At 36.7% G+C, this 23,721-nt stretch overlaps 1 protein-coding gene across 1 annotated transcript in view; it reads left to right on the top strand.

Annotated features, from left to right (window-relative positions):
* The window catches only part of LOC117171796 (protein rhomboid-like), a 251,055-nt gene that overhangs the window by 146,488 nt on the left and 80,846 nt on the right, over positions 1 to 23,721 (top strand). The window contains exon 3 of the mRNA XM_033359407.1: positions 166 to 308. Coding sequence (XP_033215298.1) covers positions 166 to 308 — 143 coding nt within the window. The remainder of the gene's footprint in view (positions 1 to 165; positions 309 to 23,721) is intronic.

Genomic DNA, 23,721 nt, shown 5'->3' with positions numbered 1-23,721 from the left:
GTATAGAGCTCCAAGGAGATTATGTTGAAAAATAAAAAAAAATTTACCCAAAAAAAATTGTTTTTATACTTCATTCTAAGGACTTGTTGAACTACCCTCGTACTAAAAAGTGGTCCATGTATTTGTGTCACACAACTTAATCAGTTGCCTTTTTTGTTTTTTCAGTTGGGATTTTTCACGTACTACACAGTAGCGATTGGTGAAGTCAATCCTTCAGGGCCAGTCCCTATCGATAGTGTATTCATCTACAGACCAGATAAACGCCTCGAACTCTGGAGGTTCGCCTTCTACATGTTTCTTCATGCGGGGTAACTCACTTTTCAGATTCAAAATTATTTTCAAAATTGTTATCAAATGAAATGGTGAAAAACTAAGGATCTTACCTTTTATATTAATGGGCTTTTGCAAGGTTGCAGCACGATAATTTCTCGTATTTTTGGGAATTATACTAGCGTTGCGTTTTTCCCCGCTCGATGAGGAACTTAATGAATGCTTTCGGGTGCAGTTTCGAAAACTGCTTACCTGCGATTGATTTGACACTAGGTATAGCCTCGTATTTTGACTAGCTGATTACGAAAATGATAGTAAAAATGCCCGCAAATTTGATTCTCAACGCCAAAACACCAAAAAACGGTGTTTTTCATGTCTTCACTATATTTCGATAAATATTTGATTCGGAGAAAAAAGTTCAAATAAAAGATGTAGCTCTAAAAAATACGTCTTTCATGGTAGTCAAACTTATCGTCTAAATCTATCATTGCTCGAGAAAAATGGGATAATATCCCAACATGTATATTTTGCCAAAACTCCTGGAGTTAAATACTTTTCGGAGCATCATTCGGAACTTCTTCATTTTTGCACTATAATTCGATCAATATTGGTTCGAGAGAAAAAAAGTCATAGATAAAATTTGTAGCCCTCGAAAAAGTAAGTCTTCTACGTCCTTCAAACTTATCGCCTAAATCCATTATTTATCGGTAAAAATGGGATAATGTGGGAAGCCATCCTTTTGATTAGCCACAGAAATAATGTAGGTCACATACCTTACCCTGTCCAGCGTCTTGTAGTGGACGGGAGTGCCACAAGTCCCATTTCAAATAATTCTACACTTTGTACCAAAATTCTCTTTTTTTTCAACAAAAAAAATTGTTTGGCGAAAAACTGTATACGACACTAACGATGTATTTTTACCAGATCTACAACTTTTATTGAACACGTTTTTGTATACTTTCAATATTTAGTTGAATAAACTGAAAAAAACGTCAATTTTATAGCATTTTGGGGAGCTTGAACTTGGAAATAAAATTTACGGGTATTTTCAATGTTATTTTCGTAATCAGCTAGCCAAAGTACATCAGTATACAAAGCTTCAAATAAATCAGAGTTAAGTACTATTCGGAACTTTCTTTATCCATGCTTTTTTTATACAGCAGCTTTAATTAACGTTCGTATTGTAGCCAAGTAGAGACCTGCAATATTAAAATGAAAAAAACAAGAAAAAGATAAATGAAAGGTGACAGAACAGAACATAAAGTGAAAAGTTTTAGTCGAATCGCGGAGTAAAAAAAAAATAAACTATTCACTCACACGGAGCTTATTCACGCGATACAGGGAAGGCTGCAAACTTTGGTTATTAAGCAGGAAAAACAATTTACAATGTGGAATTATTTGTATTTGAAACTGTATTCAATTTAATTTTATAAATACCGTTCAAGAAGATATTATTATTTTGTTATTTTAATATTCTTAAGCGCACAATTGACAGGGTTATTAGCTAATTTACTATAGGGCTAATTATAAACTTTAGGGTATCTGTAGTTTAGTATAACAAGGGACGAAAGCGAAGCTTTCTAGTCCAGGCGCCCTATTAAAAAAGGCTAATTTCACGCATAAATGGATACTTGTAATTGAATTTAGGACTTTTGTAGTGTTAATGTATAGAACAACCCAATGGGAAATTGACTGCTGGCGCATTACTGCGCCAGCACTGTCAGCGCCGGCGCAATACTGACTGCCAGTACTGGTGCAGTACAGGCAGGACCTTGGGATGATAACTACGTTCGTTACTGGGTTTCAGTACTGCACCAGTGCGGGCGGACAGTACTGGCAGCCAGTAGTGGCGCAGTACTAGACATGAAGATTAGACAGAGTTAAGCTGAAGCTCGTTTAATTTTATAACAAGAAGAGGCCTGCATAAGCTGTGTGGACTATAATATCGCTTAAAGAATAGATTAGATTTATTTTGCGTATGAATTTCGATACACTTATTACGAATCCAACAAAAAATGACGGTTGCTGATCGTTGACTTTAATTAAAGATAATATTTTAGGCTTTACGTCATATAATTTTCAGATTTTTGCAACAATTTTCCTAGTTCATGCTAAAAGTTTAAGTCATTTTCCAACTTTTTAAAAAATTGCCCTACCTCTTTTCTTCACCGAGTTATCGTGGTTCAAAGTCAGCAGTGATTCCCCCAGTACTGCTCCAGTACTCGTTCCGCAAGTCTTGGCTAGACGTTGGCATGGCTAATTCACCCAGTACTGCGCCAGCACTGGTCTGGCAAGATTTGGCTGGACGTTGACAAGACCACTAGCTCAGTACTACGCCGGATGTAAATTGCGGCTCAATAGAGGCATTTCCCATTGGGAAAAGTATATATGTTTCGGTCCAAATCGTAGAACAGATGGTGTGGGTGAAAAATCGTTGCAGATAGGAAAAACATATTTTTTGTTTGTTGCGACGACCCCATTTGCCTGACAGAAAAAAATCTTGAATTAAAAATTTAGGTTTCACAAATATCTACAAAGTGAGGAATCGTACGTTAAAATTCGTTCATTTGTTTACTCGGAAAAAAATCGTCCGAAATTACCATTACTTAAATATGCAATTATTTTTTCAATAAACACTCTTAAAAAGTTTGCAAAAATTCAGTCCAAGTGATGATTAGTTTTCCAAAGAACACTGAGAAAACTATATCGCACAAATTACAATATATATCGTAATTTCTGCGCTATATATCGTAATTTTCGCATTATAATAGCGCAAAATCGTGATGTCGTACATTGCAAGTTTTTACATTATATACCGCATAATTGTGCAATCTATAACATAAGAAATGGGGATTCCCACCCGTCAGTTACGTTTTGCGCTTTTGCTAAATTGTATTAAGTAAGTTTTAATTCGTCTACAATAATGTGATTTATTTCGAAGGTAAGTACATATTTTTTTTGTGTTTTCTGTCGTAGATTCTACATGTTTTACTGAAATTTGCTCACTTGAGCGCGACACAGTCGACAAGTTCAGAATTATTTTCCTAACCTCAATGAAACTTTTGCCGAAATATGTTTAATCATTAACAGTTGCAGGTCTTAATCTTTTTTAATATGCATGGTGCTGCCAGCTTTACTTCAAGCTAGCAGCGCCACTCAAGGAATCGTTTAAAAATGATTATATCAAATTCCCCTTTTTACAGGAATTTTCGGCTCCATGAATCCCTTTAAATCACTATCCTACCTTGATAATTTAAAAGGGACCGCGAAGGGCGAAGGGGAAAAAACCTAATATTCGATTTTTCTTCCTAACATTATTAAGGGCCTATTTAGGGCTTACTTTCTATCCAAGTATGGATTTTACTACTTAGCTCTTTTTATAAAATATTCAACGGTGCTACCAGCTTTATTTCAAGCCAGCAGCACCACTCCAAGAATCGGTGAAAAAATGATTATATCAAATTCCCCCTTTCACCAAAATTTTCGGCTCCAGGAATTCCTTTAAAACAATTTCCTCCCTTCATATTTGAAAAAGGCCCGCGAAGGGCCAAGGGACAAAAACTTAATATTCTATTTATCTTCCTAACATTATTAAGGGCCTATTTAGGGCTTACTTTCTATCCAACTATCGATTTTAACAATTAGCCCTTTCTATAAAATATGCAACGGTGCTGCCAGCTTCACTTCAAGCCAGCAGCACCACTCGTAGAATCGGTCAAAAAATGATTATATTGAATTCCCGCTTTCACCAAAATTTTCGGCTCCAGGCATCCCTTTAAACCAATATCCTACCTTCATAATTAAAAAAGGGCCACGAAGGGCAAAGGGACAAAATATACGTTTTCGATTTGTTTTCCTAACCTTAATAAGGGACTATTACGGCTCACTTTCTTTCCAACTATGGATTTTTACTACTTAGCCTTTTTTAGAAGATATTGATATAAAAATAAATTTGTTTCATATATATTTTTTAAAGGTTTGTTTAAACAATTTTTTTGGTTAATTTCGATTGTGATAGTCCTCGAGCCCTAAATGAACTTTAGATCCTATGGATTTTAGCGATTACAAGCATCTAAAATTGTTTTTAAAAATATCAAAGGAATGAACTGTTTAAATAATAAGGACAAAATATAAAAATGTGAAGGTATAAATGTTAGTCATAGTGTTTATGTGAATAAATAATATAAATGGAGTTCCAGTCGGACAGTCAAGCGGCCAACACGCGTTGCGGTAGCTCCGGGAAATACGTCGAGTTTAATTGGCTCAAGCATCCACTCGCGGATAAGTCTGCGGGATTTGAAATCGGAGGTGGACGTGTTTTTTCTAGAGTGTAGCGGGGTGTTCAATTGGAAAGGCAATAATATTCCAAAGTGATGGAGAGCATTGGGGTTATGGAGGCTGGCGTAAAAATGACTTAATTTCCGTTTCAGGTTTCGAAAATGTAACCGAAAATGCGTTTCTGCCGGAGGCCACACTGGATAGTGTCGACTCTCCACGGAGATTTGAGGAACCTGGCTCGTAAACAGAAAGCGGGAACTTAGAGAATTCTAACCAGAACCTGTCAGTATGTGAGGAGAATTCAAAAAAACGTGGCCCAGGGCGACGTTCTAAAGTGGAGAAGCAATCTAAATCAAACGTGAAAAGTGTAAAAAATTTAAATAGTTTTTTAGTGCGCGTCAGTGAGGAAAAAGCATTCGAAAGATCAGAGAAGCTCTCGCGGTCGCCGATCAGGAAGGAGAGAACGTCGCAACAGCCTTTGGGAGACGACTCAGAAAAATAAAAAGGGGCAAAAGGAAACCCTTATGAAAATACCATGGAGGGAGAAAAGTCCGAGACTACCGGAGACGGAACAAGTGTACCTCTTCCGAACTTGTCGGAGTGGGCGAGCCAAATAGGGGAATCATTGAAGAAATGGTGGAGGGTGGAATATAGGAAAGGGATGGAACCACTGGAGGGACAGCTGAAAGAGTTAAGGGCGTTAATTGTAGAAGGGCAGAGAAGGGAAGAGGCCGGCAATGTCGGATCTGGAGAAAGCGAGGAAACGAGAGAAACAGCACCGGGAAGAAATCGAGGAGTTGAGATTGGAGAAGGAGGTCTTGATTGGAAAGTTAAAGGAGTGGGAGGACAAATATCCAAATGAGAGTATCGACATCCCTGCAATACCTGAAGAAGTAGAGAAGAGCATTGGACCGGAAGGAGAAATGGACAACAGAGCAAATCTTCGTACGAGCGAGGACAAAGAGGTCTACCAACACGAGGAAAAAGATACCGAAGAGATGTCTCAATTCAGCTTAAACGAGCTGAAGTGGGAACTGAGAAAGAGAGAGAAGCAAGAAGGAACTTGGTTATCGTGAGGGGTTTTAGATCCAGAGGAAAGTTTCTAGATAAAGAAATAGGACACAAGTTTAGTGAATTGACAGGAGTCAGTTTGATACTAAAAGACCTGAGGCACATAGCTGGTGAAGCATTACTTACGCTCGACTCTCTAGCAAATGAAAAGAGGCTGATGTCTAACAGCTCAAGCTGACCGGAACGGGAATCGCATTAGAGGACGACTTCATACTCAGGGAGAAGGAAATTTTAGAATGGATCAACAAGAAGGTGGAAGCAGCAAAAGAGAGGGGATCAACTATGAGTGTACACTACTTCATGAGATGGAGAATCAAACGACAGGGAATACTACTGAAACGAGAAGGAGGAGGGGGGGGTGGAGGAAAAGCTTTTTCGTAAGCAAGAAAGTGGGACAGAAGAAAGGCAGGGGCGTAATGAAAGGTGTAGTATGGAATATAGCAGGGGGGGGGGGGATAAAGATTAGGGGTGTGTGGGATTTTCTCAAGTCGCATGACATAGTCATGCAAGAGTCTGGGCGGGAATTTCAGAATAGAAGAATAGAATTTGGGGCTAAAGATCAGTGCAGAAATACTGGGTGACAGTGGAAACAAAGTGATAATGTTAACTATTTACAATAACGTAGGGGTAGCAAGAGAGGTGAACAGTATTATAACTTTAGTCGAGGATGTGCTGAAGAAGTGAGAAAAAATGGTGATACTAGGCGACTGGAATGCTAGAGTAGGAGAGGAGTTGGGGGGAGGGGATGTAGGCGATCTAACGCCAGCGAAGCATTTCAACAATGTAAGAAAATCGGAGGACAAGACAGTAAACCCGAAAGGGTACAAGTTACTGAAATTCTGCTACAAAGAGAGCTTAAGGATTCTAAATGGAAGGTTGATGAAAGATGTTAGGGGAGAATGAACGCACATAGGAGAGGATGGAGAACCTGTGATTGATTACATAATAGAGTTAGAGGGATTTGGGGATATGGACATCAGGGATATGGAAGTCGTAGCTAGAACCGAATCTAACCACTTGCCAGTAAGCTTCCTGATGGCGAGAAAGGTGCCGGAAAGGGGTATAGACCAGAAGAGGAATGGAGAGCCAGAGAAGGGCCCAGAAACAAAAAGTAGGCTAATGTGGGACGAAAAGAAAAGTCAGGAATACCTGAAAGAACTGGTGACAATTTGGTAAAAGAGGATAGTGAATGGGAGGGCTGGCTGGGAAAAAAGGTGGGTCCGATTGGTAGATGCGGTTAAACAAGCGACACAAACATTTGGCATGCTTAAGAGGGTGAGGAAGAGGGTCAAGAAAAATCAGGAGTGGAGGAAAGACGAGGAAGAGAAAAGGCCGGGAAGAATAGCATTCAAATCCTTAAAAAAGTACTTGAAAAACAAAAAGGACAGGGACAAGGGAACATATAATGTCAACATAAAGAAAATAAGGGAACACCGAAGAATCAGGCGGAAACAGGAATCGGAGAAAAATTGGGGAAAAGTTAAAAGCAGTAAAAATATAAGCGAATTTTTTCAGGCTATTAATGGATTTAGGCCGAAACGGAAGCAAAAGGGGAGAGGGATTAAGAAGGAGGAGTGGAGGACGCACTTTATGGGACTACTTGAAGGGGAAGAGCTCGAGGGGGAAAATTACATTCCAGATGATTCGGGGGTTAGAGAGGATAAGATTAGAGGACCGCCACCGACGGTAGGGGGGAAGAAGTTGGGAAGGAGGAGGAGGAGGAAGCGGAGTTAGAACTGAACAGGGAAATCTCCTTCAAGGAAATAGCGAAGGTAGTGGTCTGAATGAAACAAATCTGAATGAAAGGATCAGGGACTGGATGGAAAAGAAAGGGATATACGAAGAAAGCCAAGCAGGCTTTAGAAGAAGGAGAGCAATGCGAGACCACGTGTGAGTACTGAATTCGTTGATCAATAACAAATTAAAAAAAGAGGGAAGTAAACTTTACACGGCATTCATTGATTTAAAAAAAGCCTTTGTCACCGTAGATAGGGACCTATTGATAGGAAAGCTGAGAAAGATTAGGATTAAGGGGAGAATGATGAGTATGCTAAAAAAAATATATAGCAGGACAACAGACAAGGTTATCACGGTGGAAGGGAGGGCCGAAAGCTTTAAAATGGCTAGGGGAGTGAGACAGGGGTGTCCATTGAGCTCAACCATGTTTAATATATTCATAGGGGACATGGATCAAGCTTGGGAAAAGGGGAACGTAGGGGGACAGTGATAGGAGGAACTAAAATATTTGGGTTGAAGTATGCGGACGATATCGCCTTGATAGCAGACTGGCCGGAAGGGCTAAGGGAAATGCTAAGGAAGGTGGGAAAATACGTAGATAGGAATAAGCTCACGATAAATGTGGAGAAAACAAAAATAATGATATTTAGAAAGGGGGGACGAAGAGACGAAAACGGGAGCTGGAAGATAGGAGGGGAAGAGCTTGAAGTAGTTAATAGTTTTAAGTATCTAGGGTACTGGTTCTCTACAGGGGGAGTCAATACAATCCACATATCCAGGATAGCAGGGAAAACAAGGAATGCATCGAACGCAACATGGGGGATGATAAAAAGGGCGAGGATTAACAAACTGGAAAAAAACTGTACCTGATGGACACTTTGGCCAAAGCGGTGGGGAGGGGGAGGGTTGCACGGAGTGGAAGTATGGGGGGTGGGAAAGGAACGAGGTAATGGAAAGGCTGCAAGGTAGGCTGGTTAAAATGGCAATAGGACTAGATACCACAGCATCGGGCTACATTTGGAGAACGGAATCGGGAAGACACAGAAATTGAGACTAGGACCAGAGCGATCAGGTTACCTAATGAGAATATGTGGAATGAAGGATGAAAGATGGCCGAAAATTTTCCTCAAAGAGGAAATAAGAGGACTAATAAATGGGAATCCTTCGAGATGGTGGGAAACATTCGAGAAAGCATGTAGAGAGGTAGGAGACGGTGAAACCATAAAATGGATGCTGTGATTCAATTTTGATTGGAAATTAATGCATAAGCGTGCGATGATGGAAATAGCAATAGTAGACAATAGCATACAGAAACATGCAGTCGACAAACGATTTATAACTATTTATATATAAGAAACATTCACTTGTAATCTACAGTATCAAAAAGAGTGGATCACGAATGGGGCATAGGTTGGTGGTGGGTGGGAGGAGCAGAACGGAAGGTGTGAGTGATTAGCGATCCAAAATGTAAAGTGGGAGGAGTAGGAAATGGATGTTTGCCTGTTATTTTCGTAGAATAAGTACCTTTTTCGTGTATATTTGCATAACGGGACCAAAATGTAAAAATCCTTTAGGGTATACTTACTGAAAAAATTGGTTGATTGATTGAATAAATAATATAAATAATTTGTGAATTGCAAAAGGGGATTAATAATTATAGTGATTATATCAAACTATGAATTTGATATAATTATATTTTGACCGATTCCTCGAGTGGTGCTGCTAGCTTGAAGTAAAGCTGGCAACATAGCATCGTGGCACCTTTTATAAAAAGGGCTAAGTGGTAAAATCGATTGTTAGATACAAAGTGAGCCCCAAATAGGTCCTTATTAATGTTAGGAAGATAAATCTAAAATTAAAATTGTTTCCCATTGCCCTTAGCGGTCCCTTTTTATTTTTTATTATGAAATTGAAGAAGAAATGCTTTATACATTTATTCTTAATAATCCTGTCTGACTCACGGAAAAGTAAACAGAAAAAGATGGACACAATCATTTGAGGTGGATTGGGGGAAGCCGTTTTCATATGTCCATTTAAAGTAGGAGAGTGGTTTAAAAGGTTATCTCGAGCCGAAAATTCCCATAGCAGAATTTACGAATAACATTTTTTGAGCAATGTTTTTAGATCGTGTGGCTGATATTATTCAAAATTATCAACACCTTTGTATGTTTTTTATAAAGTGCCCAGGTGTAAATTTATATTGAAACAGAAATTGAGCCCTAAATACAGGCCTTTTAATTGGCCTGTTGCCCTTAGCGACCCTTTTTTAATTTTGAATATAGGGCAGTGGGTCGAAGGGTTATCGCAAGCCACAAATGAACCGCAATTTCCTGGACAAAGAAGAATTTGATATAATCATTTTTTGACCGATTCCTCGAGTGGTGCTGCTGGCTTGCAGTAAAACTGGTAACACCGTGGCATATTTAATAAAAAGAACTAAGTAATAAAATCCATAATTGGATAGAAAGTGAGCCCTAAATAGTCCCTTATTAATGCTAGGAAGAGAATTCAAAAATGTATATTTTGTACCTTTGCCCTTCGTGGCCCTTTTTTTAATTTTGAAGGTAGGGCAGTGGTGCGATGGGATATTTCGAGTCCGAAATGAGCCGGAAATTCTTGTGAAAAGTGGCATTTGATATAATCATTTTTTGACCGATTCCTCGAGTAGTGCTGCTAGCTTGTAGTAAAACTGGCAGCACCGTTGCATATTTTATAAAAAGGGCTAAGTAGTAAAATCCATAGTTGGATAGAAAATGAGCCCTAAATAGGCCCTTAATGAAGTTAGGAAGAAAAATCGAATATTAGGTTTTTTCCCCTTCACCCTTCGCGGCCCTTTTTAAATTATCAAGGTAGGATAGTGATTTAAATGGATTCCTTGAGCCGAAAATTCCTGTAAAAAGGGGAATTTGATATAATCATTTTTAAACGATTCCTTGAGTGGCGCTGCTGGCTTGAAGTAAAGCTGGCAGCACCATGCATATTAAAAAAAATTAAGTGCCGAAAATTCAGCAATGGGCCATTAAATTAGCCGTAAATGAGCCCTGAATTATGAAATAGGAGACATCATGATTTGATGACCTGGTGCTGTCAGGTTTACGTAGCTTTAGACCATGCCTACTGATAACGTTGTGAGTCAGCAAACATTGAGAGGCGTGGCTGAAGACCGAGCTTAAGACCTCCGTTGTAAGAAACCCAAACCGCAATCGCAAGGGTTTCTTGCAGCCATGTCACGGTCAAGCTGTATTACCACACTCTTTATGCTTTGGTAGTAAAGATGTCTACCATGCCAAAATTGCATGAGTTCGAGCAAACATAGGAGGAATTTCGGGCTAATTTTGCACATTAAAGTTTCGCACATTGATAGGAGTAACTCAACTTGCTATTAATACTTAAGTTAGATTTTTGTTTTCCGTGTGATTATTATGAAATTGAAGAAGGAATGCTTTATACATTTATTCTTAATAATCCTGTCTGACTCACGGAAAAGTAAACAGAAAAGGATGGACACAATCATTTGAGGTGGATTGGGGGAAGCCGTTTTCATATGTCGATGCCGGTGTCGCATGTCAAGCTCTCGCACCAGAATTTAATTCACGTGTTCAAATTGCAAACAGTTTTAATATATCTGCAAGAAATTGATGTATCAAGATGTTTTTTTTAAATTTAAACTAGCTTTCAGTCCTGGTTACAAATCTATTAGTTGCTTCTCAAAACAATTATATTTATTGCTTTAAATTTAAAATTATTTTATTTATCTTCTCTAATTTTCATATTAATGTATTGCTCATAAGATTGACTAAAATATATACATTATTCCTTACGTTACTTTTTAAAATTTTGATCTAAAAAATTACTTTAGGAACAAAAAGTTAAGGAATACTTAAAATATTGTCTATAATAACCATACATAGGCGACAGATGATCAACAACGAAATAAGAATGCATTGCCTCTTAAATTTTATAGCAAATAGATGAGCTCTGATTATATCCTTGATGAATTTTCTACTGAGAGATTAGTGAAAACCTACTACAATTGTAGTGCATGCCACTGATAAAAATAAATAGTGATATAATGAATAATAAATTAAAAAAAGGAATAATGACATAATAAATAATTTTCCTGGCTAAATTTTCTAATCTGGGGTTAGCAGTTTAAACTCCCGAATCTCGTTTTGTGTTGTCACCTATCGCCGCTAAACGTACGTGGCGCTACGGGCCAGCAACAGCCGAGATTTGAGAGTTTAGACTGCTACCCTAGTTCGGAGGATATAGTATGGTGGTGCCAAATAGAGCTTTCAATTTAAAAATACCAATTTACTTTTGCTTATCGTTTTTCAAGTTTAATTAAGCTATTGAAACGTAAATTATGCAGAAATTCTTGCCGTTGTTGTTTATGCAAAGATTTTTGAGGAAGACAATGTGACAAATGGGACTGGGTGGAAGAGAGGAGAAGGTTGGGGGTATGAGTTTTCAACGGGGCGTTCTCTAAATTATTCATAGAAACTGAGATAAGAACGCCCTATGTTCCCTACATGCGTACCTATTTGAAGTGTATACGTAAATAGCTATATAGGAATGACCCCACGTTCCCATGAAACTCGTTACATTCCTGCTGGTTCGCTATCGACTATCACTTTGTTATTAATGCGAAAGTGCTACCGCGTCACAGGACCACTCCCAAACATGCACGATTATAGGCGTGGGAAAACTGATATAACATGCCATTTAGCTTTTATGTAATCAGAAAACTAGAACAGCAAAACGAGTGCCATACCTGACATTTGATCATTTTTCTTTGTTCTTGTTTATTGATCTATACCTCAATGTTTATGTGTCAAGGCTTAGACCCGAAATTCGCAAACATCTGCTCTGAACAAAATGCTTATATCTTATATGGTTCAGTTAGAAGTGATATTTTTAATTTTCCATAAAATCCGTCAATAAAGAAAAAATGAAAGTAGTACCCAGCGTAATACAGGTTTCACTTTTTATGTATTTAAAATTTTATTATTAAAGCAGCCAGCAATCAACAGACATTCTACTAATTTTATTGAATTCGGTTGATTTATTAGACCACTGCAACTGTAGTTACAATTGATTGCTTTCAAAAGTAGTTTATTTTCCTGATGCTCTTTGACGAATATGCAAAAAATAAGGTTTAAGTTCATACTACACACAAAACCAAAGTAAGGAACCCGACCTTTATATCTATGCCTATACCTTATACATGTTGGAAGAGATCATCTTTAAGAATTCTGAGGATCGTTACCAAGTCAGAAGAGGCCTTAAAATTTTAATTTTTCGTCTATTCCTATGCGAGTTGCGGACTACCTTAACGATTTTGATTAATCGCGCATAATCCGAAGTCGAGAATCTGCCGCTTGTATTCAACTGCATTAAAGCCTATTCGACTTGCCGGAAGTAAATCAGGACTCCGCGAAAACTTAAACAGGCAGATTTGAATAATGATGTTCGCACCGATACGCCTTCTCTGCGATTATGCATGCATGACGACCTTCTCCCTGACTGAGATCGCTCCTGGAATGTTTAAAAAATTAAACTGGATTTCGTCCTCGGTGCACGAAAACTAGATTCGGCTCAAGGAATCCGCGAAAAAAATATTCAACCTTACTACCGCACTGCTTGAAATGGAAATTTTATGTAAAGCATTGTAGAAAATCTAAGAAAAATCGTCTTGTCAATCTAGATTATCTAGAATAATCATGGAACTTTTTCTAATACCAAGCTTTTCTCTATTCGTACTCTTTTTTCAAGAGACTTGCTTTTTTTCTTTTAAATGTGGACTGAATTAATAGAAATATATATTTTATGCTGCTTTAATTGTGCAAATATCGAAAAAATTTAATATCGTATCCTTTCCCAATTTTACCTTAATCGAGATTTTGCTTCCACTAAACGATAAGTGTATGCTTTATTTATATTTGGATAATTGCTCTCAACATTTTTTCTTTGTACTCTTTGAATTATTATCACCGCTTTTTGTAGAATTCTGTATTCCTGGCACATCACGTCGGTCCTCAATGATGAATCATGCAGAGACCAACGTGCACACATGAAATTCGCACTAACACATAGAAGATGAAAATGCATTGTAGACATTTACCCTATAACTTTGCTGCAGTACGACAGGGTGGTTATACTTGTGAGCTCCATTTAGATGATTGGGTCCTCATAACACATCAATCTAGTCGATTTCCAACACAGGAAATAATGCGCCGTCAAATTTAGCCATACCCACGTTCTAGTTTCTACATTCCATGTTGATTATCCATTCGCTTTATCTTCTTACTATTGATCATAGTTACTCCTTTGGAAATCAAGATTAAGACAGGATTGGTAGAAGAGCGTCGAATCGGTTTTCCGTCGAACTTTTATTATCGGTTCTATAACCCTAAGGAGTCGAACTTCCCTGCGATCCCTTTCTATTTCTTTAGAAATTGACTTTCAGGAAAATCATCTTCTAGTATTATTATATCCAAACATAGCACACGTTTCTTCTTAGATATTATTATATAAAGCGCACAATATTTTTGTTTTCTTACCATTTGGTGTAGAGTAGACTGAAAATGTTAAGGCCACTATAGATGAAACACTGTTTGACAAGAACGAAAGAAATTTGTTGAGATGGTTCGGTCATCTTGAGGGAATGGTTGAAGATTAGGTTGGCTCAAACCGCTTTTTTAAGAGAACAACGATCCCCCCATTTTATTCCAAAGTTTGAAAGAATGTGACGGGAAAGTATGCGGGCTAGTAGAGAATTATCCAATGAAGAATTTCATGTATCAGACATATGGGTATGACACACCTAACACACCCCCACGAGTATCTGAAAACTACCCTTAAAACCAAAATGGCAATCCTCATGAAATCGACCCTTTGAGCATTGTATTCTAGTATTTTTTTACTTAAAATTATTAATATTGGTCTAGTGGAATATTCATTGCCATTGGTTAATTAGTTTTTAATTATTTAAACAAATCAAATTTTTTTGAACAATTAAAAACTAATAAACCAATGTTAATCAATATTCCATTAGATTAGTAGTAATAATATTTAGGAGAAAAAACGAATTTTCGAAAAAAAATTTAAACAAATTCCATTTGTTTAAATAATTAAAAATTAATTAACCAATGATAATAAATATTCCACTAGACCAACATTAATAATTTTAAGTAAAAAAAGACATGAAGACAGTGTTCAAAAGGTCGATCTCATGAAGAATTGACATTTTTGGTTTTAAGGCTCAAAAAGTGATTTTTCTCCCTGCATTTTACATGGGAAAATTTAAGTCAAAACCGGCACCTGTTAAAATAAAATAAATAAAAAATTAGGGAATTTCTTTTTTTGGATTTGGAATAAAATGGGGGGGGGGGTCGTTCCTCTTTAGCATGCAAACAAATTTTGCCATGCATTCTTGAACCATCCTATTGAAGATCCTTTGACGCAGAAATTGTGTTCAAGTAAAGTGAATGGCAGCATACCCAGAGAAACACCGGAGAAAGAATGGTGGGAACGTGTAAATCAGACACTACAGCGACAAGATGTAAAGTCTTGCAGAAATACAAGAACTTGTATGAAAAGATGTACACTGAGGAAACTGGATTATACCGTTTATAATCTTGGATTTTATAATTTGTGACAGAAATCTATAGGTATTTTATCTTGGTCACTAACTCCCCGAAATAAATTCTGAATCTGCCTTAGACGAGTCGTGATCGAAGTACTTTTGTAAAAACTTTAGGCATGATTTCACGATTCAATGTGTAAAATAACTTCTTCACACATTGTGACATCACTGTGTTGAAAAGAGCAACTTTATACATTATGTAGAGAAACATAAATTCGAACTTTAGAGGTGGGAGTTAAAAAATAATTAATGAGGGATTTATATTCCCTGAAGAGTTTCCACGGAATCATGAAGAGGACACCTAACATCATTATAATTTAAACGTTGCAGATAGAATTGACGAAAATGTACTTTTTACATGTAAACCATATTAGTTATGAAACAAACATTTGGAAATGGAACACAAGAAGGACTAGGATAACAAGCGAAGAGAAGCAAAGCAGGTATAGAGAAACCTGTCGGGAAGGGAAAGAAAGCTTCAAGCTCGTACAAGAGCTTTCACCATGAAACGGATATAAGGTAATATGCAGGTACTCATTAAGATGAAACAAGAAAGAAGAGGCATCGTTCAGGAATCGCAAGAGTGAATTGGTAGAAAAAAGAAAAGGAACTTTTCAAATATTTTTCATTCACTTTTCTCTTTATTATTTACCCGGAATGATCACCTACAATTAAGACTATTGATTTTCGCTTTTAAAGCTTTTCATTTTTGCAGTTTAGAATTCAGAGTTTAGATACTAGTCGCGCTTGAGTTTACCGAAATTCGAGGAGCGCTGAAAAAAATATTTTCTGTGAGCCCAGGGAAACTGGATAATTCACCGAAATTCGATGAGCACCAATATTTTCGGTCTGCCTAGACTCTTCGTTAAATATTATTTCCTTCAGGTAAAAAGAAGTTCGGCCATGAAATTCTAGTCTAGCCTAGGACTGGAGCTGATCAGCTATCCAAGAAAAATGAGTAATTCACACTATCAATACTATACTTTTTTCTGTTCACTCTGGCAGTCTGGTCTGGCACAGGTTTGGTGCTGATCAGCTAAATACACTTATAGTGAAAAATGATTTTTTTCAAGTCATTAGAAAAATGAAGAAAGTGAAGCCAGCGGTCAACGGTCTTCCAACTATTTTGTAGTCAGCCATTAACTAGTGGGCCGGGTCAGTGTCAGAAAATTTTTTTAAACGTTTTTTTTTTAATAAAATAAGCGTTTTCTGCAATTTTTCACTATATGCATAAACAATTTACACGGTTTTTACGAGTGTGTCTGTCTGTATTGGCCTTTGGTACACTTGTTTAGTGTCCTAAACTAAAGGTCAAATTCGTTACCCATCTATTTTAGATAAAAATTCAAAAAGTGGGCATATTTTGAATATTTTTGAGACCACTTTTTTCCAAATTCAAAAATTCTCTGCGCGGTTGTTTATAGTACTTCAAAACTTAAACAATTTATCCTTCCGACTTTTTTTTTATAAAAAGAAAATTATCAGAGTTATAGAATTTTCAAAATAAAAAAAAAACTAAAATGAACAATTTAAGCCAAACAACGCATGATACGAAAAAAAGCCCGGAGAAGTAAAACGTTGCTTTTTGAAAGCCCTACAAGATTATGATAACAACTTTTTCAGTTTGGTCAAAAAGTTGAAAATTCAAAATTTGATCCTACACAAAATTTTTGAAACCACATTTTTTCAAGATGTAAAAATTCTGTGCACGGTTGTTCATAGTACTTAAGAACTTAAACAATTTATCCTTTCGACTTTTTTCTATAAAAAGAAAATTTTCAGAGTTAGAGCATTTTCAAAATCCAAAAAAAAAACTAAAATGAACATTTTAAGACAAACAACGCATGAAATGAAAAAAGTCAGGAGAAGAAAAACTTTGCTTTTTGAAAACCCTACAAGATTATGATAACACCTTTTTCAATTTGTTTGCAATTTTTTAATTTTTTAATAAGTGGTCCCTGGCAGAGTTACATAAAAAATGTATTATAATTAAAATAAGAATGTTGTGTATAATGTAGAAAAGTTGACATATTGGACAAAATCGAGTGTGAAGCACGAGATAAGCGATGAGAATGTGTGCGTTAAAGCCAAAAGAACTTTAACAGAATAGAGTCAAAATCACAAAATTACAGTTGTCGGCCCGTTCACCTTTGATTTTAAAAGGTCTGTGCCCGAATGCGGAAGAATTGCAAAGACTAAAGGTGTTCGCACAAGAAGATTAGTTCGCAGTATGCTGGAAACCGCTTACGCACGAGCCGGCCGTGTACGCACACAGAGTACCAACCAATCATGCGCGATCTGTTGCACTGCTGCGGTGCGGGCTGGCTACGTACCGTTCACATATCGGATCGCCACTCGAGACGTAAAAGTTTTCGACGTTGCGAATTTGTTTCGAGTGCCGACCGATGTAGGTGAACGGTATATAGCCAGCTCGAACTGCAGCACCGCGACAGATCGCACGCGATTGGTTGGCGGTCTGTGTGTGTACACGGACAGATCGTGCGTGAGCCGTTTCCAGCATATTGCACACGCATTTTCTTGTGCGAATACCTTAAGCGCGGAGTACGTTTGCCATCAGTCGCGTGTCGTAGTTGCGCTCAAACTCTCGAGCTCAGCTTTTTTAACGAAAGAAAATTCACAATCACAAAATTACAGTGGTGGATGTTTTGAGTCTTAATTTTTGAATGTTTGCGCAAGAATGTGCGAAAATATAAAGACCGATCGCTTAGCGCGAAGTAAAGATATAATCGAGCGCGAAGCGCGAGATAAATGTACAATTGAGCGCGAAGTGCGAGATAAATACAACATCGAGCGCGAAGCGCGAGAACCAATAGTCGCGCGCCCTAGGCGCGCTCAAGCTTGTGAGCCGTACGCGATGAGAATGTGCCCGCGTAGCGGGCAGATTTTTTCTCCGAGTTTTATGTCAGTTTTTTCGTCATCATCTACGGATTAAGTCAAGCATAGGAGCATCGTATAGTTCAGTCGCCTCTGGATGCTTTCTTAGAGCCAACACTTGTTACTCCATAGTGTTCATTGGGTAGAAGGGAAGAAGGGGAGGCATTGTGAAGAATTATTACATAAAACATTAAGTGGAAAACCGAACCTCGTTCTCTGCGAGTATGCTAGCGGTTTTGAAAAAGGAGCAAGGTAGAAGGAAAGTGCAAGTGATTTGTAAAATATCAGCGTTACAGCTTTCTAGTTCTTTTCAAGTTGTTTTATATAGTAATTTTAACTTCTTTATGTATGAAGGTCTTAAAATATAAAAACCGAAAGGTATACATGGATTGAATAAAAAATATATATAATATATATAGCTGCATTTACTCCCAATATCTTAGCAAAATATACTTCAATATATGGGGCTGTAACTCGACTGAATTATAGTACTAGTGGACCTCTATCAATTCACTAAACCATTGATCGATTTATCAACCGGTCCTCAACATATAGGGGGCTGAAGTTTGTACTTTTTTAGGTGATTTTTCACTTCATGTTAGTATAACTTCTGTTAAGATTATCCGATTGGAATTTATTATAGTGTTTTGGAAAGCTTTTTTTATGCACTTAAAACTATCAGAACTTTCTTTCTTGATCATGAGTTTTTATTATTATTTGAAATTTAAAATTAAAATTAATTTTTTGAACAAGAAAATTTTCAAAATTTTTCCTTTTAAAAAAATATTTTTTCACATTCTTTGGAGGCATGCAGAAAAAAAGTTGACTAAAAATAATTTCCTAAACAAATTGAAATTTGTGTAGTTGAGAGTACTACGTTATGTTTATATAATATACATAATACTAAAAATCATCTTAAGATAGTTAAATGTAACTTAGAGGCAAGTTAGACCTAACAGTATCTGAAAGAAGGGTTTTTTTTCTTCAAAAAATCAATTTTAATTTTGATGTTCAAAAATTATAATGCAAAAAAATTTTTATAATAGCTTAAAGTGTTTCTAATACATTATCACAAGAGACCGATTGGATAATCCTAGAAGAAGTTACACTAACGTGCCAGTGAAAAATAATTTGAAAAAGTCAAAACTTAAGACCCCTGCATATTGACAAACGGTTGTGAAATAGACTTATAGCACACACACACACACACACAATTGAAAATATAGGTTAAACAACCATCGCAAGGTCTCCTTGGGAGCAACTGCCATATATGAAAAGGGCACCGGCTCCCAGTAGAGAATCGGTAAATCACACCTATATCCACATCTCACGACTGTGGCTTTTATGTATGTGTTTGGCGGTGCTGTCTGGTCCTTCAGTTTCTAATATATCTCATTTTATTACATTCTAACATACATTTTGCTCCGCGCAAACATTATGCTTACCTTTCTTGATCTCTGTTTTACGGAGCATTGTAAATGCGTGTACTTAAGATTCACGATCCGTGATAAACGAAGGAGATCTCGCCTCGACGAATTCCGCGAGCTTGTAGCTGTTTTATCTCAGGGCCGAAGTTTCCCGCCGCAGTTCCTTAAAATCGTGATCCTTATCCATCGTGCGCTTGAGGGCGCGTAAAATTTTGAATCTCGAATTCAGGTTAAGGTAGAGAACAACCAACGTGTAAACTTTGGCTCACTTTTGCTTACAAAACGCTGAAAAATAACATTACGTTTTTTATAGTCCTTTAGTCTGATGAAAAACAGTTTCAAGTACTGTTTTGTCTATAGGCTTATTTAATATTATTGATAGAGAAGTTGTCATGCAGCGAAAACTTACTTAAAATATGCCTTGAGTTTGAATAAATAAAACTACCTTTAGATCTGAAAAAAGTTGTAACAAATATTTGGAATAAAGTTTCACTTCAGTTCACTTCCTTAATATTTTTATCTAAAAGTTCGTAATGAAATTTCAGCAGTGTATTTTTTTCATGGATATTTACATTTCTAGACTACTTAAAGAAAAATACTTTTACCTCTTACTTAGAAGAATAAATAATTCATAGCACGAATAAGCGACTCCACTTTCTTCATCGTTCGAACCACTTTTGTTCCCTGAGACGATAAAAAATTGTACTCGGTTGGCAGAATGCAATTGCCTGATTCTACTTTAGTTACCATTTGCGAAGATAAAGTTCAGTTTAAAAAAAGGACAGTGGGAAAAAGCCGACGCACTCGGATGAAGAGATTCGCGATTGCAATAAACACTCCCAGTGATTTAGCATGACTATTAGCGGTTCAATTTATCAATGTGTCGAAACAATGTTTGTCAGAAAAACGAGACGGCAAGTCTGATGCGCGTAATACTGTGCACATGTACTGCGATGCAAATCCTGCCTGAGAAATGGCTAAGTAAACGGGTCTAGAAAATAGGTAATTTGCATTGCCTATCAATAACCATCATTGCGCTGTCGAGTCCACAGGCAACCATTTCCGGTCGCTGATTCAGATCTGTGCATTGGGATTAGTGTGAGTTTATGCATTGTGATTTCAAATGTTTAAGTTACGTTAAAACACAATCTGTTTAATAACTGAAAGTTATTAAATGTTTAATTATTAAATTTCGTTATCTTTCTTTTGTAGCTCTATTTTGACATTTTTTTTCTTATTTCCCGAGTCGAAATTTAGGTCCAACTTTATACCTATAATTTCTACATTAGTTGGCGCTGGGTGCAGTAAAGTAGGTTTTAGATAAGCAGGGACTTCAATGCCATTTAGATCCTACTTTGCCATTAAAAATGTTCGAAATCAGCTTTTTTCAACGTTTTGTGTCACATTAGAGTCTGCATTTTATATATAGTTATATATAGTTATGATTTTATAGAACTGTTCCCTATTGTTTCGGGACTAGTTCAACGCAATATAAAACCAAGACGATTTTAACTTTTATTAAACTACCCAGCGTCTCCTCTACAATAGGATTAGTTCTATAAAATGTAATGGATATTTTTTCCGTGTGCAAAATAACTTAAAACATTACGCAAATGTCAGTATATCTTCTTCTTGCTCCATTTTGTTAATTTTTCGTCAATTAATTTTATTCTGTACAGGAAGGTCGAGTGTGGAGCGATAAATTAGAAACAAAAACTAAGCCTCTATTTTGACGCCCCAAATGGAAGATTCGGATATTTGTGCCCATAAGAGCGCTAAAGTAGGGGCGAAAATCATATGGCACTATCCACTACTTTGTAACTTTAGCCCCTACAAATATTAGCGTGAAGGGTCTCAAAGTAGGGGCTATATTTCGACTCGGGAGGTTTTAAAGTTTCAAAGTAAGGCTGGAGTGGTGTTGTAACGTCAAAATAGGTTGTTGAATAGAAAGACTGTAGGCTAAAAAAGATTTAAAGTAGGGCCTGTAGATTAAAATGAATTCAAAGGATGCTCTAATGTTTCATTATCTAGGAGTTTAAAGTTTGAAGTAGGAACCACAGGTTTAAATAGCATCAAAGCGGATACTAATAAGGAGTTCCTGGTTCAATGCAGGGTATAAGTTTCGCCTCGGGCTTATTTCACAAATTTAGGAACCCTATTTCCGAGACCACAAGGCATTTGAAAAAGGAAACACGTAAGGAAACAGGTAAATGTAATTCCAGTTCGTGAAACGAAAATATATAAATATTTATGAATATAAAGGCTGCTAAAAAACGACGAAATTACATAAAGAAACCAACCAGATAGGTAAAATCGACATGGCAAATAAGGAAGATAGGAAAAAAGTTTTGACAACATTTGTTAGTACTTCTATCTCATTAAATTCAGATAATTTTTTATCGAAATTACTATGCATTTAAAACCTTTTGCGATATTGATGCTAATTTGTATCATTTGCAGAGGGCAGTGAAATTACCGATCGCCCTGGCAAGCGTAATTCATTGTACCGATGTTACATGACGGGCAGTATTAACGAAATGAATTCTACTCCATTATATGCGAACGGAACAGAATATTGCTGTTGATGTCTACCTTCCGGTCACAAAGCTATATGCATACATTAATTATTCCACAATTCGTCAAATTATTTGAGAAGGAAATCGATCAAAAGGATTATCAAATCATAAAGAGTATTTTACGAGTGTATAATTACACAGGCCTGCAAATAATGGGGTCATGTCAGTTGTTCGAAAGTGGAGCGTCATTTCCGAAGTAATTTTTTACGTGGAATCCGAATCCCGGGTCAGAATTGGCCCATCTCGTCAGAATTTTAATATATTTGAGTTTATGTACCCAAAAAATGGCGCTTTTGGCTACTTTTGAGGTCATTTACTGAAGACACAACATTTTTTGGGATTTCAACAACCCCGAACACACCCAAGTACACATTTTCAAGAGAAAACACCTAGTAGAAAATGTCTGCCTCAAAGTATTTAAAGCAAATGCTCAAGACATAATGGGACATACCTCGCAGTTTCAAATTGGTGTAACTTGAAGAAAGAAAAATGGTAATTGAACTTTGGGACTCTCAAATTAAAGAGAAAGAGCAGTATTATATGATACAACTAAAGAAAAAATCCCCAAAAAATTGGTGTCTTCTGTACATAACCTCAAAAGTAGCCAAAAGCGCCATTTTTGGGTACATAACCTCAAATATCTAACAATCCTGACGTGATGGGCCAATTCTGACCCCGGATTCGGATGCTACGTACAAAATTACTTCGGAAATGACCCTCCACTTTCCAACAATTAAACCATGTTGGCCTGTGTTATTATTTCAAAGTAGAAAGTTTGTTCAATTCTTTTAAAATATCTACACACTGCAAACTTACATGTCCCTTACGCTTACTCTATCACTAAATTATATGATTAAAGATTTTGAATTAAAACTGGCTCAACTAAGCGTTACCCATTGAAAAGTAATTACCATTTACTTAAGAAGTTCCCGCGGGATGGATCTGGTCGGGGAAAGATATGGCAGAATGTAATCCCTATCTGGCATCTCAGTCAGGGCCAAACTCGTAATCAAACGCCTAATCCTGTCAGGCCCAGACTGGGATATCCATGAGACAGGCCCTATCTGCCTCTGACCAGGCCCCTTCTAATTTTTATGTATAAAAACATGATTAAAGTATTATTTATTTAATACAAAAGTAAACAATTAATTAAGAATGCTAAACTTTATTATTTAAATATTTGAAAACAATTATTATTAGTTTTACAGAGAGTTTAAAAGTCTTTGTCAGGTTTCGCATCAACTATTTATGTAACGTTTTAAACAATAAAGTTTACATCAACATTTAAAAAAAAAGTGAAATTGGTCAGTCGTTCTTCCTAAGCTTTCCACCTCAATCTTTCACGTTGCTGAACATTGAGCTGATGTGCTGCAATGTACACTCAGAAAAATATTTGGTGGAATCAACAAAATTTTAGCTGATTTAACTCTAGAAAATGGTTATTATATGGCAACAAAGTATTTGGTTTAACTGAGAAAACTTTTTGGTTTGTAAGGTTGGGTTTTTTATACCATGTGTTGTTGATCTAAGCAAATATTTTGGTTGATCCAAACTATTCTGTATCGTTCAGAAATCAAACCTGAAAATAATTTGTATAAATTAATTGCGAAGTCAAAATATTATTATTCACGAAATAAAATTATATATACAGTCTGTCAAGTTAAAGCGTGGGTGGCTTTACTCGCAGTCGGTAAGGTGTATCGACATGATTTTGGTGTCAAATATTAAGAAGAGCTCCCTCTTTCATGCTTTTTGATTTAACATTCAGTTTGCTTTCAATTCTCATCTTGTTACCACGTTACAAAAAATGAGTTCCGTA

The sequence above is a fragment of the Belonocnema kinseyi genome, chromosome 4, assembly GCF_010883055.1.
Source record: "Belonocnema kinseyi isolate 2016_QV_RU_SX_M_011 chromosome 4, B_treatae_v1, whole genome shotgun sequence".
Classification (NCBI taxonomy): domain Eukaryota; kingdom Metazoa; phylum Arthropoda; class Insecta; order Hymenoptera; family Cynipidae; genus Belonocnema; species Belonocnema kinseyi.
Note: the sequence above shows the minus strand (reverse complement) of the source record. Positions and strands in the feature narration are given on the sequence as shown.